General features: G+C 40.4%; 1 protein-coding gene across 2 annotated transcripts in view; it reads right to left on the bottom strand.

The window, feature by feature from the left end:
* The window catches only part of EPRS1 (glutamyl-prolyl-tRNA synthetase 1), a 39,837-nt gene that overhangs the window by 14,892 nt on the left and 4,526 nt on the right, over positions 1-20,419 (bottom strand). The window contains exons 4-19 of one of the 2 annotated variants that reach the window (XM_035111361.2): positions 19,847-20,003; positions 18,644-18,789; positions 17,305-17,399; positions 16,105-16,231; positions 15,017-15,209; positions 14,129-14,300; positions 12,340-12,573; positions 10,745-10,829; positions 10,039-10,098; positions 7,113-7,223; positions 5,933-6,069; positions 5,277-5,484; positions 4,556-4,668; positions 2,646-2,763; positions 1,529-1,912; positions 362-595 (exon numbers count right to left, since the gene is read on the bottom strand). In XM_035111361.2, the coding sequence (XP_034967252.1) occupies positions 362-595; positions 1,529-1,912; positions 2,646-2,763; positions 4,556-4,668; positions 5,277-5,484; positions 5,933-6,069; positions 7,113-7,223; positions 10,039-10,098; positions 10,745-10,829; positions 12,340-12,573; positions 14,129-14,300; positions 15,017-15,209; positions 16,105-16,231; positions 17,305-17,399; positions 18,644-18,789; positions 19,847-20,003 (2,574 nt within the window). The remainder of the gene's footprint in view (positions 1-361; positions 596-1,528; positions 1,913-2,645; positions 2,764-4,555; positions 4,669-5,276; positions 5,485-5,932; positions 6,070-7,112; positions 7,224-10,038; positions 10,099-10,744; positions 10,830-12,339; positions 12,574-14,128; positions 14,301-15,016; positions 15,210-16,104; positions 16,232-17,304; positions 17,400-18,643; positions 18,790-19,846; positions 20,004-20,419) is intronic. The other variant, XM_035111363.2, reaches the window with a different exon arrangement.

Here is a 20,419-nt window from a genome sequence, read left to right as displayed (position 1 = left end):
CAATACAAGAAATGTATCAGTAAGAATGGAAAAGTTTAATGCAAAATTTTCCAATATGAAACTGAAGATTAAGTGGGCTAGTGCAAATGATAAAATGATCAATCTACAAATAAATTTAACTGTCAGCATTGATATTAAAGTTTTGTTTTGCTTGGACAAAAGAATCATCTGTCTTGCATGCAATAAGAGAAAATGAAGAGAAACCAAATATAATTATTGCTTGATACTTTGCAAAAGTAAAAATAAAAATACTAAAAAAATAGAATACTTTTTTTTTAATTTTGTGAATTGCTCAAGGACCTAATAGTGCATCTTAAAAACATAATGTTCAGCACTCTTTCTGCTTTCATGGCCATTATACCTTTGCTGCTTTCTCCGACTTAAGTCTACGAACCACTTCGCCTTGTTCTGCCACTTTGCTGTAAAGAGCTTTGCTGACTACTGGACAGAGGGGCATGGAAGAAGGAAGAGCAGGAGGAGGTGAACTAGGAAGCAAACGCTTTGCTGGGTTTCCAGGTTTGTATTCCTGGCCTGTCTTTTGCTTATATTCTGCTTTCAGAGCTAAAAGCACTTTCACAGCAGCATCTATCTGATCCTACAACAGGAAGCGAAAGAACAGTTAAAAAGAGAGTAAAAGACAGAAAAGCACGTAGCAAAGTAGATACAATTGTTAGGATGCACATGATCAAGTTGACAAAAAGAAAAAATTAATAAGAGGCTCATTAGAACCTATAAATCATCATATGCTCTTCACTTAATGAAGCTATTTGAATGTAACCAACAGCTAAGGTTTTGTTTTGCATAGAGTGCTCATTAACTGAATGTTTATTTGTATGCTATGGGATGGATTCAGGTATGTCATAAGATGGGGTTTGTCAACCTGGGAAGGTAGCCCAGCTAGGAGAAGGGAAACTCTAAACCTCTGCTACCTTGCAAGGTATCTCTAGGAGAAGAAAAGGCTAAGAAGGAGTAAACCCTACACAAATCCAGAATGGAGTCCCTAATACAGATGGATGGTGCCTTGTATGCCTCCTTCCAGCAACTCCTGCAGCCAATCTGGTGCGAAATGTATTGCTCTGCTTTCCTTTGGATCACATCAGTACGGCAGAAAGGGAAGTCTTCTTGTTTGGGCAGCCCAGGATCTCCATAGAAGCGCAAGGTGCAACACACCAGAGCAAGAGAGGGGGGATCGTTCTTGTCTGGCAAGCTGCAATGCTTGTGCAGACGGAATGTTCATCATAGTGCAACACTGATCTCCACCCCATCCAGAAAATTGGTGCAATTCCCACTTTCACATAGTTCAAGTTAAAAAAAATTCTTTTCTGCCCTGCCAGACCTATGTTTATAACCCCCCCCCCCAATTTCTCCTGTTCTCTTAAGGTTAGTGGTAGTCCTGCCCAAGGAGTTCTTCTTTGTCTATCTACTTTTATAAATAACAGAAAAGCCAGATCTATCATCCATCTGATAAAAGGTTGCAACCACCACTTCTCAATTCCTTCTTATCCAGGCTTATTCTTCAAACACTAACCTTGGGTACTTTTTCTGCTTTTAGCTTTCGAACCACTTCCCCTTGCTCAGCTACTTTATCATAAAGAGACTTGCTGTCTAGATGGGTGGCAGTGGCGGCCTCACACTTGGAAGGCTGGGCCTGAACTACAGCGACTGGAGGATTCCCAGGCTTGTAGTCTTGACCCGTCTTCTCCTTGTATTCTGCTTTCAAGGCTAGCAGCTGTTTCACGGCAGCATCAACTTCTTCCTTTGCTGCTTTCTTTGATTTCAATTCTCGAACTGCATCTCCTTGGGCAGACACCTTGCTGTAAAGAGCCAAGTGGTCTTGGACTGCAGCAGGGGCTGTAGCATGAGAAGCATCAGCCACAAGTGGGGCAGATTGTCCTTTCGGCGCAGTACTAGCCTTGGAAAAGAAGAATAAATACATGTTTTTTACAATGACTCAAACTGGATGGAAGACAATTAGAACAGTACTGATGAAATCTTGCTGTTTCAAGTAGTACCTCAGCAAATTTGGTCAGGGCACTTCGATATGCAAAGGGATACTACAAATGTCTCTTTCATCCTCCACCCGCCCAGAACAGGATAGCATTGAATGTTTGCAAAGGGGGATACAACTGAAAATAACTAAAATAGTATACTTTAATGAATCAACTTTGGTTAGCATAAATGTTACCCAAGTCTGATTACTAGTTCTGTGCTGTTTAAAACCTGGAACACTTTTATAGCAGTGTAGTTTTCCAAACACTTGACCATCTTCACTGCCCTCATCTGAACCCATCCCAATTTGTCTATATCCTTCTTCAAGGGTGGGGGTCAGCACTGGACACGGTACTCCAGATGAGCTGAGACCAGCACGGAATAAAGAGGAAGTGTTACTTCTCATGACTTGGAAACCATGCTTCTATTAAAGCAGTGTAAAACTGCATCAGTCTTTTTTGCAGTCAGGTAAGATTGCTCACTCATGTTCAGTTTCTGATGATGATGATTTATATGATAAGACTATAATCGTGGAGTTCTTTTTATATGTGCTGCTGTCAAGCCAGGTTTCCTCCATTCTACACCTGTTCTACAGTTATGCCAGGCATCCCAAACATCCTTCTTACTAACAATCAAAATATACTAGGTTTTCTTACCTCTTTCTTTGCTGTTTCTGCCTTGGTTTTCTCCTTAGATCCAGATGTTGGCATTTCTTTTGTATGCCCATCAGGGATATAAATCAAAATGCATGGAGCTTCTTTACAGCTGTATGGGCTACAAAGATTACATCAAATGGTTTTTTCCCCACGATTATCTCCCATTGATTGGCATAATATAGAAAATGTGTATATGACACTTCTAAAATACAAGCATCTAAATTCCAATGTGAGAAAGTGTTAAGCGTGAGCTCAATTTCCCGGCTACGTTAATGGGATATGTAACCTAATCCTATGCATACTTGCCAGGCAAATCTCCTATGGTTCAGTAGGACTTAAAAGGTAAAGGGACCCCTGACCATTAGGTCGTTGTGGACAACTCTGGGGTTGCGGCGCTCATCTCGCTTTACTGGCCGAGGAAGCCGGCGTACAGCTTCCGGGTCATGTGGCCAGCATGACTAAGCTGCTTCTGGTGAAACCAGAGCAGCGCACGGAAACACTGTTTACCTTCCCGACGGAGCAGTACCTATTTATCTACTTGCACTTTGACGTGCTTTTGAACTGCTAGGTTGGCAGGAGCTGGGACCGAGCAACGGGAGCTCACCCCGTCGCGGGGATTCGAACTGCTGACCTTCTGATCGGCAAGCCCTCCTGTCAGTGGGACTTACTCCCAGGTAAAGGTGTGCTACGGTGTATTGCTTAGATCTATTTAGTTCTTTTCACACTGATTGTAATTTTATAAATATCAAAAGAACAAGTATATGTATAAAAATAAATGCACATATAAAAACTGTAAAAATAGTAATACCCCCAGCTGGACAAACTCGTAGTTTATTTCAGCATCAATATCTGCTTGCTGTTTGTAGTCTTGCTGCTCTCCTAATGTTATCTGTCTAGTCAAATACTATCCAATCTGAGGTGTTTCCAAAGCTTTTGAACCTCTGGTAAAACAGGTTTCTTATTTACAGCATTTTCCCCAGTTATCCACCATTTCACAAAGGGCCAAGTGCCATGGGAAGCCAGTATAAGAGGAGAAAAATGTGTCCATTGCCAAGGAAACCAGAATGATGCTCCTGTGCCCCAAACCCAATTATGCTTAGTTGAGCGGCTGGGGCCCAAAGTGGATGAGATGCGTATCCTACTGAAACGAATGCAGTGCAGATGGTCAACCTCTGCATTCCAATGCACAGCTGTCACTCTGCACTGCCCTATTTTCAGTGGGATGCACCCCTAGATGCATATCCAAAACATCCATCTCCATCCAGTCTGGCATAGCGATGAGTGCTGAGAGCTGGATTAGGCTGAAGAGTGGTGACTTTCAGCACAATATGATATGCCAGAGAGTAATGGCTTAGTTGCCTGAGGATAGCAGGATGTATTTCCTAGTTTTTTCCATGCAGTGCCAACATATCAGGGGTTCGATGGCTGTCAACCAAAAAAAGTCCAACTATTGTGGTGGAATGTCAAGCCTCATGAAAATTCGGTGCAGCAATAGTAGTATGCTAAAATGGAGTTAGGAGTATAATAATAATAATGGATAGATAAAACCTTTACATTTTGTTCATGGTTCAACAAATGAGGGTGGATGTGGAATATACAGCCTGATATTACAGAGAACAGGCTGCCTTGCCATTCAGTTTGTTCAAGAAGACACACAAGAGCTACACACACAAACTTTTCTAATCATTCTGCTCCAAAGGCACTCCTCTTTATACTTTTGCAAAATGCATTCCACAAGCCTCTAATTTTGTATCTACATGGACTCCTGGCAAAGAGGAACGTTTAGAATATGAGTATAAATATGTGAATTTGTGCTATGAAACACTCCAATGGCCATAAGATGCTTATCTAATTCTACGGCAGAGTATTCCAAATAGATAAACAAAAGGGATGAGTTTCCAGTTGCTCACCTAATAGGCTCATATGGCTGATCACAAATATAAAAGCCTCTTCTCTGAATCTGTATTATATCTCCTTTTTTCAGGTCTCTAAGGCAAGGATCGCCTAACATCAATTCTTCTTGCTGTAAACAGGTTAAAAATCAAGTCAGCATTACGTCCCATGAACAACATAGTGCATGTTCTAAGAACTAGTGTAGTGCATTGTAAGGGTGAGGCTAGCCCAGGAGGAAAGAAACATCTTGCTGAATACTGAAAACCCCCAATTTACAATATGGTAACTCATTTGGAGAGCCGATATCCAAAAGGAAGAAAAGCAGGTACACAACCAATATGGTATAGTGCAGGCATCCCCAAACTTTGGCCCTCCAGATGTTTTGGGACAACAACTCCCATCATCCCTGACCACTGGTCCTCTTAGCTAGGGATCATGGGAGTTGTAGGCCAAAACATCTGGAGGGCCAAAGTTTGGGGATGCCTGGTATAGTGGCTAGAGTGTCAGATTTTGATAAGGAAGACTCAAGTTCAAATATTCTCTCCACCACAAAGCTTACTGTGTGATTTTGAGGGCTAGTCACAATCACTCAACCTAAGCTAATTTGCAGGTTTACTGTGGCAGGGGGGGAAAGTCCAGGGGGAGGGAGTGGGGAGACTATAGGCCACCCTGAGCTCCATGGAGTAAGAGAGAAAATTTTTAAAATGTATTAATAATAGGTGACATGTTGCAAGCTACCTTGCTATTTCTGTTGACATACTGCTTGAAATCTTCCTCTTTGCCCAGGACAGGTTTGGTAATCAAGTGTTCATAGTTGACACAGACAGTAGGGATGGGAGGAGCACGAGGAGTTTCTGCCAACCAGGTGATCTTAGCAGTTTTTTTGTAGTCCTTATTCTCCAAATTTAGTTTAGCATCAATGGATGTGATTTTCCCAGTGGAGTTCCTACACAGAAGCAGAACACACTGTGATTAAATAGTGCAAATAAATGACTGGTATAGTATCTAGGTTATATCAGTGGCATGCAGATTAACTTGCTTTGCATAGAGAAGTTTAAAGCCTCTACCATCACATTCAACAGTCAAGCTACACTTGGCTGGATCTATTGTGAGATGTCACTTCAACTTACGCAATTTCTGCTTGCTGCCCCGCAGTTGCAGCTCCCTTGCAGCATGTCCTAACAATCCCTTGAACCCCCAAGAGCAGCTTCTGGAGGTGCAGAAGGTTGCAATCGGATGGGGGAGACAGATAACGGAACTGTGCTTGCAAGTGGTAACAGCCCCATCCATTAAATACTTTTCTTCAATGTTTAAAATGCCAGACTTCTGTTCCCAATAACATTCTCGACGATGGAATTCAACATCCCAGCTTGTTTCAAGATCCAGAAACTTACTTGTGTATTTTGGTGACGATTATGTTGCCCCAATTAATAAACGTAACCATCTCTCCTTCTGCCAATGTCTCTGCATCTGCGCCTTCAACCAGCACTTTGGGACTGTACCATACAGGCTTCAACCCAACCTCAGCATTCTGCATGTTAACGAGAGAGAAAAGAACTTGCCCAGATGCTTGGTTAAGGCTGCAATCCTAACACGTGCCTGACAATAAGCCCCACTTACTCATAGAACTTACTTCTGAGTAGACATGGTTAGGGCTGCACTGCAGGTTTTTGCTTTAGACAGATTATAACACACCAATCCATCCTAGAATATACAAATGCTGAGCTTTGCAGGAGAGTTTGCCATTCATGTGAATTCTTCTTTGGATTGCAATGAGATTGTTCAAACTATGGACTGGTCCATCCTACTTGCCTGGGGAGGCAGAACTGCTATGCTCAAGCCAGAAAGGCCAAAGATGTAAGGAGGGTGCACTTTCCCATTTCCCTCCTCTGCCGATAGGTCTGTGAGGAGTACCAGAGCTTACAGGGTTAACAGCTCTGAGGAAGTGACAGTCCTGTTCCTTGGGGTGTGTTCACTATGCTGTGTAATGTGAACAGTTTCAGTTTTGAGTTACCTACGGAGAGTCACCCTGCCTGGTCTCTCTCCAGGTTCCTGTCGCTGTAAATAAAGCTTCTTAGATTAGATTTGAAACTGTCCGTGTCCGTGCCTTATTATCCTGCAGACACACACTTCACGCTGTGAAGAGACTCTGCTAATTCCGGGAGGCACAGTGAGAGGTGTAGCAGAGAAACACAGGGAAGCCTGCTGGACGTCATTCATCTCCAGGTAATTCTCATCACATTATGGCCAGGTTCAACGCCATAACACAACAAGGTCCCCAAGCTCCAGGGCTGGCATAGTGTTCTCCCTGGTCCATCCCAACTCTAAAATAAAAACAAATTTCTCCCAAGAACTTTCCCAGAGTGCCCAAGAGCACATGACGTCACCTTGCACCCCCATTTTACTCTTTCATTAGCTCTGCCATCCATGAGCTAACTAATCTTACTTTTCCTTTGTTACATTTTGGGAGTGTGGAAGAATGGTTTCAGGCAAACGTGGAAATACTACACAAGTTCTCTGTTTTAACTATCTAGGTTACAGTGTCTCTTAAAACAAAACAACTAACAAGCAAACCTTTGGATGCTTGGCGACTTCTTTCATCTCTTCTTGAGCTTCAGGAACATTTACTGTGACTACTTCATTCTTCAGCAAAGCGGTGTAGCGAGGTGCCACAGGATCTATAACCTACATACCAAGAATAACCAAAAATAATCACATCTATTCAGTACTCCCAGAACAGATTTCTTAAAAAAAAAATCAGAGTCAGAGTTATGTGAACTAAAAAGTGTATGCATCATTTAGGAATATTAACTGGTATTCTTTGTGTTACTGCATCTTTGGTCAATAAGAAAAGAGGAACTCAAAATCCACAAGAGTTACACACTCTCATGGCCTTTCACACACAAAAATAGATACCTCTGGTTTAGAAATCATCTAAAACTTTACATATATATTAGAGGGCAATAAATGTCATAGCCCTGGGCATAAAGCAAGTAAAATCCTAGTACTCGCATTACCTGTGTAGATTACAGGTAACTCCGAATGTTGGCTTAAGTCTTACAGGATAAGCCAATGTATGCATCCTAGAAAGGAAACCCTACTTGAGTTTCAATGTAGCTTATTTCTAAGTAAACATGTGTAAGAGTGAAGCCTTAGTGCGCAATTATGCTGAACTCATGGGATCAGTTTTTAAAAGAACAATAGATTTCACCCGTAGTCATTATGAACACAGGACACAATTCCATAATTTCACTTTTTCCCCCTGTGAATTTCTTCCGTGAAGTATGTTTTCCGGCATCACCATTATTCAACAAAAGCCAGGAGCAGCCACATGGCAGGGCAGGGGGCATGGAGTCTCTCTCCCAAGAGCAGTATCACTACTACTTACTAGGATGGGGCGGGAGCAAGCGGGTGGCATGGCTGTGGTAAGGTTGGGACAGTGTGGGTGTGCCGACAGAGTCAATCTGGTACTCCCAACTGGTGCTCCTGAGCAACCCTGGCCTCATTGTCACACTTCCGCATCAAGCTGCAGCAACACCTGCTGTTGGGAAGGTGGCTCCATGCCCCACCCCCACCCCACCGACTGCCCCTAACAACAGCGTTAGATCACTATAATAAGGCAACATCACAGCAATGAACTCAAGAACAGCTTCTCCTCTCTTGCATTACTGACAAAATAGTTTTCTACTCTATTCACAACTCAAACAGAACTGCCTCCTAGCTATTTTTGCTTCTGCTTTTACTGCACTCGCTTCTTTATCGGTTTAGGCTTTTCAGTCTCTCTTACAAGGCCTTGCTACTTTGTACTAGCTGGAGGTATTAAGGCTAGTAAAGGAATGGAGAAATGATGTACACATGTACAAAACTAACTTATCTGGGAGAGAGAAATCTGAAGGCAGTATTTATTTATTTTTAGGTTACATGTGAAAACAGCGACTTCTAAGGAAATAGCCTATATTCTGCTTTCCCAAATGCTAGGGCCAGGAGTACAATAGTGTTGCAGGAGAAAATTAACTAAGACAGGTTTCGTACCTGAAGTGAAACAACGTACACACCTCTACTGATATGGATGCTAACTAGCTGAAGTACTTGAAACACACATCACTCCTATTTTCACCTATCAATAAGAAACACAAGGAAATTATTGACACCCTGGATCTGGGCACCCCAGGAGTCTAAATTCAATAATCTGACTTTGGATTAGATCCAGGTATCAGCAACACTTGTGTTACTTTTTAGCAGGTGTGCAGAGGTATAAATTATTTTCTTATCAGTCTTCACAAAAAAAGCAAAACTTTAACTGCCCCACAGCTAACCAGCGCAGTTTGTTGACTGCACTAACAAACAGAGGTTCTTTGGGTATTCTTGAATTGCTTTTCACTAGTGAGCTACTGACTCATTATTTTTGCTTTCTCAGTAGCTCAATACTTGGTCCTACAAACTAATTCAATGCCTTCGCTTTCACTCTTGCCCCAGGGTGAATGCATGAGGCAGCATACAGTGCCAAGAAGTGAACAACAACTTAAATTTAAGGCCGATGGTATTTATAAATTTGTTTGATGCACTAGTGTCCATCTATGCAGCAACAAAAAGAACCAATTGATAATCCCTCATATAAAATAAAGAGAACAAATGAAAAGGGCTTTAGGAGAATACAAGACACATGCCAGGCAAGCAAATACTTAGTTCTGGGGCAAGCCTCCTTGAAAACAAGCAAAAATACAGACTCAAGTTAAAAGAATAAGAACAGCCAGAGTTGTGCAGACAGACACAAACAGTTCGCCTTATTATAGTGTCCAAGCATCTGCTGCCAAAGAAGCAACTAACCATGTCAAGATGCAGTATTCCTTATTTGATGCTAAATTAAGACACATCAGAAGAGCTTTACTTGTTGTCTGAGAGAGAAAACGTTAACGCCTTCAGTACACTGCAGAAAGGCAGTATGTCCAGCATTGTAAATTAAAAGTGACACTTTCTTCTCCGTTGAGAAATTCAGGCTCAGATCATTATTTTCCCTTTTGAACAGGAATAATGCATTTTAAGATGGAAAGACACAGCTCATTATGTAAGCAAACGTGGTTGTGCTATGAGAAGTTGCACAGTGATGGCTTATGCTATGTATGCTTACAATACTGTAAGCTATATGCTAAGGCAGAAAAAGCGTTAAGTAATACCTTCTTACAGATAGCTCGCAGCTTGAAAGCAGAAAAATGAAATGCAGAATTTTCATCAGAGTTTATATTAGCAAAATATCATTATCTCCCACACAATTCAAGAACAACAATTCAGTATCAGATTGGCAAAAGTCAGCAAGATTAGTGTTAGCCCTGGTTAGCAAGAGGGGACATTCCATTTTCCTGAAGATGAGGAGCAAGGTGATGCAACATACTGCATTCGCTAGTCTTTGAAGAGCATTCCAAAGAATGCTGGGTTCACAACCAGCACAAGAGAGCAGGTGTCAATCAGAAATGTCATCAGATCAAAAGGGAGGAGCATGTACCTTTTTGTTAAATGACCATATTTTATCCCACTCCATGTTTACAACTGATCGAGAGGAGCCCTGTAAAATATAACGGGAAGAGGGGGATAGGAGAAAGAAAGGCCATAAATCTTGATTGTGTATTTGTTATTGCATTTTGAATTACACCTTATTTACTTTGACCATTCTCTTCCACAACATTAGTTCTTTACAAAAATAAACATCCTTCCTCAGGACTAGAAATAAGTGTCTTGCTGGGGGTGAGGGTGGGAGGAATCCATCAATAATCAATCTTTTTTGTTGCAATATAGGGGTGATCTTCTTTAACACACTATGCTTTCTTAAAAGTTTCAGGTATAAGTCTGAGGGTAAATTAAAGATGGATCAATTGTCCAGTTAGATGTTGAACATGCTATAGTTATTTGATGTATTGATGTTATTTTGCAAATGTTAATATGCTGTATCAACTTCTTTAAATTATAATCCTATGGTCCCTGATAGAGTATCTCAGAGAATGAGTGGTCCATGTTTCACAGTAAGATTGGTAGTTCTATGGGAGCTATAGCCCAATAACATGTAAAAGGCTACCCATGGATTGGACAACTGCACAATCCAAGTCACAAGAGGAAGACTTTCCTGGTGTTCTTGAAAGAAGGAATTGTCTATAAAATAACTAGATCTACAAAGAGACTCCAGCTGAAGGGAGAGTAGAAATGCAACCACCTACCTGTGCAGCAATAAACTGCTTCAGTCCTTCAACTGTCATGCCTCTTCTTAGGACACCACGCACAGTTGGGAATCTTGGGTCATCCCTAATAGAAAAGAATTTCTGCTTAATTTAACAATGCAAAACTTGTGACAATTTCAAAAAGCCTATGTATAGGGTTGAATAAACTTGGAAGAGAGGATACTTAAAATGCTCTTTTTATTTTGGCTCTCCAACACCCTGCACATCTTTCTTTTATCCTGCAAAAGCTGCGATATCGATTTTGAGGAATTCATAGGATCTGCTTTATTCTTGGGTCTTTTTCCCAAGAACAGAAAGCATCACATAAGCACAGATCAATCTAAGGACCAGAAGAGTGTTTGCTGGAAATGTTTACTGGAAACGATACAATGTATCACTATATCTGAAAGCAACAGTAACAGTAATTTTTCAACAAACATAAGTAATGCATGCATTGTGCCATTGATTTCTTATATAATTACATAGTTACCTAAGGCATGTTATTAACATTCATACCAAACTTTTTGAGACTTTAACTCTCTTATTTTTGGAGATTTCTACTCATTTTGCTTAATTGATATGCGGCAAAAAGTTGGCAACAATGACACTTTAATGGAATGAGCATCCTTCCAATAATATTTTTTGGGTATACAAATGACGTGAAGAAAAACTCAATCTGGTTAACCTGGTTAATGTAGTACTAATAATTGTGCAGGTGGCCATGGAAAAGCAAATTAATCCACCACTCCTTTTGCATGGTTTTTGTTACTATTAGGTAGATTTCTGCCACATTCTGTTCCCCAAGTTTGAAACCTCAGTTGAAAAGAAAAGATTACATTAAAAGAAGAGTGCGGGGAGACCCACACACTTTTCCTACTTTGAACCTACATATTCAAACATTGCTCATCACAAAACTGAGCACAAAACTCCACCCCCATCGTTCTGCCCGCACCCTGAGGTCCAGCACCGATGGCCTTCTGGCAGTTCCCTCGCTGTGAGAAGCCAAGTTACAGGGAACCAGGCAGAGGGCCTTCTCAGTAGTGGCACCCGCCCTGTGGAACGCCCTCCCACCAGATGCCAAAGAGAAAAACAACTACCAGACTTTTAGAAGACATCTGAAGGCAGCCCTGTTTAGGGAAGCTTTTAATGTTTGACGGGCTTTTGTATTTTAATATTTTGTTGGAAGCCGTCCAGAGTGGCTGGGGAAACCCCGCCAGATGGGCGGGGTATAAAGAATAAATTGTTGTTGTTGTTGTTGTTATTATAATTATTATTATTATTATTATTAAAGCCAATAATTCTGAACAATGATTATCTGAGTTTGAAAGTCTAATACAGTTAAGAAAAGTTGTTGGATAAAAAGACTGAGGGTATTTAAAATATATTGACTAACACAATATCTAGAAGTTGTAAACCTGTAATTTCTTCATTCTTTGGAGTAAATTTGGAAATTAAAAAAATAAAGCCACACCAACTTATTTTTAGTGTAAGATACTGCTTATAAAAAATTATCTATACACTGATTACATTGCAAAACAAATGTGAACATGTATAAACACCTGCAATTCCTACCAAGTTTAACTCCTTTAACATACCAGCCATCCACTAGCCCTTCGTTGACAAACCAAGTGAGCTTCCTTTTAGACAATACAGTGTTGTTGAGGTTTAAGCGGCTGTACTCCCAGATATATGGTTTTCTTATTTCCAAGGCTTCAATAATCCAATAGAACTGTTCATCTCTGTCATGATATTCTGTTGTTCTTAATGCATGAGTGACACCTTCAATACTGTCAACTATGGGACAGGCAAAATCATACGTGGGATAAATACTGAAACATAAGAAAAAATGCAAGTAAGCTTCATGTGCACATTGAAAGTGTTGAGCACTGCACACACTATTAATAAATTTATTAAGCAATCTCTAAAGCAACAGAAAGATTTAGCTTGTTGTGGTGACTACTGTTAATGAAAGAGGAAGAGCTTTCCACTTTCTTCAAACCAAGCTCAAACACTATACTGTACAGTTGTACCTTTGTTCTCAAACACCTTGTGACTCGAACATTTTTGGCTCCTGAACACCTCAAAACCAGAAGTGTTCCAGTTTGCAAATGTTTTTGGAAGCCAAACGTTCGATGCGGCTTCCGATTGAGTGCAGGAAGTTCCTGCAGCCAATCACAAGCCGCACCTTGGTTTTCGAATGTTTTCGGAAGTTAAACAGACTTCCGGAATGGATTCTGTTCCAGAACCAAGGTATGTCTGTACTCACTATAGGTACTGTGCTTGTGCTGTAATGTTCTGTTAAATATATAACAGAAGCAAAACTTTAACGTTACAGCACAAACACAGTAGTTATAGTGAGTGAGCTAGTTCCACAGTAATTATAAGAAATGAGCTAGTTCCAGGAACTGCTTTTCCAGAATGAAAAAGTGAAAGAGAAAGTAGGAACGTTTTTCTTTTGAGCTCACTGATAGTAGAGGATTGAGCCCAGCTGTAAAAATTAAATGTTAGTTCATAAAGCAAGCTTCTTTGGAGCAAAAAATTAATAGGGTAGAACCCCATTATTATCAGCAAATACCTTTTTACTGAGATAATAAGAATGTGGGGGGAGCATGGGGCCACCTGCAAGGAAGAATACTTAACATCTTCCATGGCTTCTAATCCCAGCAAACACCCACCCACCCTGTGCTTTTTCCCATTTCACTTCCCATTGCAGATTTGGGAAGGAGTAGAAAGAGATTAAAAGGAGGAAGGAAGGGTTAAGAAACTGCTCTCTAATTCTCCCTGGAAAGTGCATGCCCAGTCCACAGTAGTAGTAGGATGGAATCCCCTCAAAATGTTATCTCTGCTCAAGGTTTTAATCAAAGCTATGCTGGCAAGGGCAGAAGCTGCTGTGAAAAGGTTTTTCATAGCACTGTTGGGATTGCATCAGGCAAAGGAAAACACAACGTAATTTGATAAAGGGCCAAAGATAAATACATCAATTCAATGGCCCCATCCACACCTAATGAGAAACCATAGCTAAAATTTAAGAATGGCTTAGCAAGAATGTACAATGTGCTGGGTAACACTTCAAAAGTTCACGCGTCACTCCTCCCCTGGTCTTTCCTTCAGCATGCTGTGGAGGAAAGAAACCAGGAGATGGCTTGGCATGACATGTGAAACAGCTCTTGTGGTTTGTTAAGAGAGAAACAAACCACGAGTGCTGGTTTGCAGGTAATGACGAACCAGCATCTGATTTGTTTCCTTCCCTGTGCACTGAAAGAAGGACTGGGAGAGTCTCTCATTCTGCAACTGAGAGTACAGTAGCCTGAAGCCCACTACTAATCTCACTGTAAGTGAGTAATCTCATTAAGTGAATTGCAATTCCCATTTCTCAACACATACTTGTACTTATTCCCTGTTCGTGGATGTGGCTGGTTTTTGCAACGATAAAGAGTTGGGTCCCTCATACATCCATTGTTACTACTCATGTCGATTTTTGCTCGTAGACAGCAGGTCTGCCCATATTCCGTTCCCTTTTTCATTTCCTCCCACATTTTGAAGTTCTTCTCAACAGCTATAAAACGGCAAAATTGAGTTCAGATTTAATAACCCAGCTCTGATACTATGAAATATTATTTACCAAAAGTGAGACACCTCCAACAAGAACGGAGCTAAAACTGACAGCAACTCTAGTCTAGCAGGTATTTTGGCAATGACTTTAACTAAAGGGTTTAACATTTTCTCATCTGAAATTCCATTGATTGATTTAGCTACTATTGTCTCTCTTGACTGGCAGCATCTCTCCAGGATCTCAGGCAGAGGTCTTTCCCAGATCTACAACATAATAACATTTTAACTAGATATGCATAAAATTAACTAGATCATCTTTTGAGGGCCATTTTTGTGTGCCTCCTCCACGAGAAGTCCAGAGGGTGGCAATACAATGGGCCTTTTCTGCAGTGGCTCCCCATTTGTGGGTGGTCTCCTGAGGGAGACTCCCCCGGTGCCTTCATTACCTATCTTCATATGTAATCAGCCTTGGGCTGATTAGCATTCTATGTCCTTCTAAATGTGTTGGTGGGAAGGGGGGGTTATTGATTTGTTATTGTTATGTATTTTGGGTTCTCATTTTGTATTTTTATGTTGTGAACTATCCTGTGATCTTTGGATGAAGGGTGGTATTCAAATTTAATAAATGATGATGATGATGATAACAACAACAATAGTAACAATTACTAAGCAACTAATTAACAGAGCAAATAGAGATGGAAGCCAGACAAAGCATCTTACAGTTATTTCTGTGCTTGGACTCTGTTCTTTGCTCTCGTTCCATTTTCATTTGTTCTGCTGGCGTATCATCCACATAAGCCTTCCCTTCATGAATGAGCTTCTCAGCATATTTCATTATTGTTTCAAAATGATCCGAAGTGTAGGTGAATTGGTCCGGTTTGATGTGCAGCATTGCAACATCTTCCAAGATAACCTGAAGATATAAATGTTCAAAGGATTAACTTGATATACAAAAATCCTAGTATTAAGTCTTCTCACTGACAGAGCTTGCCTTTTTCACCTGATCTGTATTTTCACCTGATCCAATAGGTCTTTGGGGATTTGTGGTTGCTTAAAGAGCTCCACAAAAGAATTTTGATATCTTACTATGTCAATTTAGTTTTTTGTAAATGCTTTATTTATCCAAAGAATAATAATTTTTGCATTTCTGTATTGTGCATGAGGATATCCCAGATCTCACTGGCAATTTCAACCTCTTGGTACCTTCCGATACCATTAACCACTGTTTCCTTCTGAACAGGTCATCTTAGGTGGGAACCAGAGCCATCAAAGTGAACAACAAGACCCTCAGTGCAATTATAGCAAGGCCACTTGGCTTTTTAGCGCTTTTAACACATTTATATTGTGGTAAGTCAATGAGAGGTTCATTTGCTATCAATGTGGTCTTTTAAAAAACATTTTTAGAAGCCCAGCTTCACAATGAATCAGGCTCTGTACTAATGTTTTTTTTCATAGTTAGCACTGTAAATCAAATAAATCCGTAAGGAAGAGTTCTTTTCCAGCTTTGTTCATATTTTATTCCAGTGCAATGAGCTCTTTGTTGTTTCATCCCACCTCACCCAAGGTAACTTCTGAAAGCCTAGAAGCACAGGGGTGAGGCCAAACAGCTAACAGTCTGCTGAAAAGCAAGGACAACGTTTGGGTGGGAAAGGCTTAGCTCAGCCCCAGGCTATTAATAAAGCACCTGTGTGAATGATATCCTTTGTGTTATTGTGAGGTGTCCCCACCCACTCTACAGTTAACAAACAGAACTGTACAGAAATCAAACAATCAGAGACCCATAATGAGATATCATTATGAAAAGATACCTTTTCAAAATCTTCTTTTTCTTTTTCTGGATTTGTATCATCAAACCTCATGATCAGTTTACCCTTGAAGTTGACCTGGTAGTGCTGATTCAACAGAGCAGCTTTTGCATGACCAATATGCAAGTATCTAGACAGAAAATAATGTCAAGAAGAAGAAAATGTTGGATAAAAGTGAAAAATAGAGCACACCAAAGGAAGAGGCAAAATATTAGTATTTCCCTCTTTTAATTGTCACTGTAAAGTATGTTTTGTTTAACATAAAAAACAACTTAAAGCTTTTTCTTTCAGTCATAACTTTATAGCCTCTTGAGAAGAGAATCCAATTGTTTTTGGACTTACCTAAGCCAAAGTTAATGTTTCAAGTCAATGGCTTAGGTATTGTACCTGCACACATCACCACTCATTTTTTTAAAGTACATTTTATATCACTTTCAAGACAAATGCCTACCACAATACTCAATAACTGAGTTGGCAAAAACTTTTCTATAGCCTGATCATCACCACAAAAAAGCTCAAAAAAGTGCAAGAGACTCCAGTAGGAAGGAAGCAGGGAAAGGAAAGTCCTGGTGCCTAAGTGGAGCTCCACTCACAGTTCTTTGGATACAGGCCTATGTAAGCTAAAATTTTCACAGATAAAACACAAATATTGTGAATCTTTACGTTTTCTAATTAAGAGAAATGTGAGCTAACAGAAATCTTGCAGGACATTGAGGGTCCCCCCCTCACCAGGACAGAATGAGACGGGGAATCTAACTTTCAAAATATAAAAAAATTCCTTCCAGCAGCACCTTAGAGACGAACTAAGTTTGTCATTGGTATGAGCTTTTGTGTGCATTCACACTTCTTCAGATTTTGTGTGCATGCACAGGAAAGTTCATACCAATGGCAAACTTAGTTGGTCTCTAAGGTGCTGCTGGAAAGATTTTTTTCATTTTGTTTCGACTACGTCAGACCAACACCTACCTGTTTCAAAATATACTTTACTTTCCTTCATGTTTGGCACATACATTTTCAGTTACATGAGAAGGGCATTTAAAGATAAGTAGTTTCATACAAAAGTAATTTTAAAGTAACATAGTTTTAAAATTCTCCTTTCCTTATGAAAATTACAAGAGAAAATCCATTCTCTATTTTTCACACTGCGAAATGAGTGTGGGTTTAAAAGCCCTTACACATACCAACTTACAAATGTCAACTTACCCACTTGCCTCAGGAGGAAATCTAACAATGACTTTTCCCATCTCTGCTCCAGGGAGTTCAACAAATTTCCCAACATCTTGCTTCTTCTCTGCTGCCTTAAAATTAAAACAATGAATGAAATTATTAAATCACAAACTGAGCAAAGAAACACAGAGACTTTTATTATGAAAACTAAGTTAGCAGTAACAACTGAGCGACTAAATAATTATCTGAGATGGGCTCTTTTAACACATCCAGCACATGGGCTGGATCCAGAGAAAAGGCGGCTGGCAGAAGAGGATTTTTCTGCCACCTCATTTCCCTGGCAGCTCTTTCCCCCCTACCCTTGTGCCCCCAGCATCTAGAACAAACTAAGGCCCGGGGGCCAATCGCCTTCTAAATCTGGCCTGCGGACGGTCCGGGAATTAGCATGTTTTTACATGAGTAGAATGTGTCATTTTATTTAAAATGCATCTCTGGGTTATTTGTGGGGCATAGGAATTCGTTCTTTTTTCCCAAAATATAGTCCGGCCCCCCACAAGGTCTGAGGGACAGTGGACCAGCCCCCTGCTGAAAAGGTTTGCTGACCCCTGATCTAGAACTTTCCAGTATTATCTTTCTGTTACTGAACAGACAGCAGTGGGCAGCAGGGAGAAGTAGTGGTGATTATCTGACCTCCCATTACAACACTGCACTTACCAGGGGTGAGGCAGCAGAAAGGTTGGCGCAGTGCAAATGCAGCAAAGAAGTCAATCCAGAGCTCCTGCTGGTGAGTTTGCACCATGCTGACCTCCCTACCCATCCCAGCAAGCACAGTGAAGTCAGTGACAGGAGGTCAGATAAGTGTCCCTGTCCTGTCCCACTGATTGCTACTGTGAGCAAATCCCTAAGCTGAAACATGACAAGGTTGTTAGAGTGGCACCACTATATCAGTTAAAGCTTGCATCTTAACAGTTCAATTCTAAACTGAATATGCTTGTTTCTTTAACTTGCTTTTTATTGTACTTTGAGCACTACATCCAATATAGGCTAGATTGCATAGAAAGATAACAACTGCTGTTAGCTGTGCTGGTCTACTAGAAAAAAATCTAAAAGCAACAGTGGTGCGATACCTTTTATAAGGACCAACCGAAAAGTCACAAAGTAATGAGCAAGCATTTAATTTCCTCCCATTCTTCTTTTGAAAACTGGGCTAACAACACTGCTGATTCAGATCTTTTGCGTCTCAGATGTGCAGCAGCCCATTGTGACCTTTTCTGCTCAGCACTTTGCAGATAAAATCATTTACATCTACCCTTAGCTAGATGACAGAACTCTGGTAGAATATGAGCCAGAAATGCCTAATCAGCAAAAAGCTTACCATTTTAGTCTTTGGAATAGCAGCTCCCACAGTCCACCTGGAACCTACTGACTGGAAAACAGGCTGTGTTTCAAGAAAGTTGTACCAGCGTTTTACATGAACTGGAGCTTTACCATGAGGTAACAGCTCTTGCCCTGCATTGTTGCCTATTGGGGGGGAAAGCTATGTTTTATTACAGATTAGGAAGCAGACAGTTTAGCAAGATTTCTCACTGACATGATTCACACCAAAAATCAGCACAGATCAATATTGGAAGCTCAGCTATGAGAACACACCACTAGAAAAAAAATCAAATTCTATGCTTTAATTTTAGTGAGGGCACAGAATAGAGGCATTCACTGAGCTGTTCAGGTGTACAGGTCTCCTCAAACATATGAAATTTTGGAAAAAGTGATATGCACATTACAAAATAATTCACTGGCAAAAATAGTAAAAACACAGTTGGAAAAGCTGTTTAAACAATAATGTAACACAGGGGTAGGCAACCTAAGGCCCGTGGGCCAGATGCGGCCCAATCGCCTTCTCAATCCGGCCCGTGGGCGGTCCAGGAATCAGCATGTTTTTACATGAGTAGAATGTGTCCTTTTATTTAAAATGCATCTCTGGGTTATTTGTGGGGCCTGCTTGGTGTTTTTACATGAGTAGAATGTGTGCTTTTATTTAAAATGCATCTCTGAGTTATTTGTGGGGCATAGGAATTCGTTCATCTTTTCCCGAAAAAAATATAGTCTGAGGGACGGTGGACCGGCCCACAGCTGAAAAAGGTTGCTGACCCCTGACAGATCTGTAGATTTCATGGGTTGCAGCCTTCCATGAATAGAGTTACTTTCATTCATATAACAAAAATGAGGTATGCAACCTATTATGCTGCAGAATTTAATTCATGCAAAACATTATATGTTATTTAATCTGACATTTATATCTAACTCTTCAATCCTAAACGTGCTTCCAGAGCAGCTATTAATTAAAACAATATATTTAAAACAGCCATTACATTAAAACAATAAAATTACAGAACACCTCCCACAGCAAAAAGAAGAAATACATCTGGTCTCACTAAATTTACTAGTACTGGTATGTAAAAATAAGAAGAGAATTCTTTGGATTTTAACTTCAAAAGATATTAACACTTTGGTGAATGCAATGCATAAATGAGTAGTTATCAAGGTACTGCAATTTTAACACATTTTCTATATTATTTACCTTTTAGTGTTGCCCAGACACTGAAATCTGCAAGACTCAAAGAGTTCCCAACCAAATAAGTTCTCAGAGAAAGGCAGTTATTGAGCTCTTGAATTGCCGAAGCAAAACTGGTGGAAGAAGACAACTTTGTGGTGCTGAACTCCATCCAATGGTCAATCTTTGGAAAAGAAGGGAGTTGTTTTTGCTTAAATATTATGTAACAAGTTATATAAAAGTGTTGCTTTTTTACTCAGTTTTACTCAATATACAGTAGATCTACTGAAAACCAACTATTGGTCTCAGCCACTCAGTCTGCTGGAGCCTATCTTCGCAGTCAGGGAAGGTCCCTAACTCACTTAGGGTTTGAGACTCATTGGCTACTCTCATCTGGTTTAGCCAGCCAGTTGAAGCCATTCCTGGGGTGTGGCTGCTGTCACATCCTGACAGCTTCTAGGAACCACATGGGAGAACTGAGTGCAGGATAGGGACCAAGGGTGGAGAAACTACCCCAGAAGAAGCAAGACCAGTCCCCCATAGTGGGTACTATGCCTCCCACACTAAAACCAGCACACATTGAGCTTTTCCTAGTAGGTA

Source organism: Zootoca vivipara, chromosome 3 (assembly GCF_963506605.1).
Source record: "Zootoca vivipara chromosome 3, rZooViv1.1, whole genome shotgun sequence".
NCBI lineage: Eukaryota > Metazoa > Chordata > Lepidosauria > Squamata > Lacertidae > Zootoca > Zootoca vivipara.
This window is presented reverse-complemented; position numbering and strand designations above follow the sequence as displayed.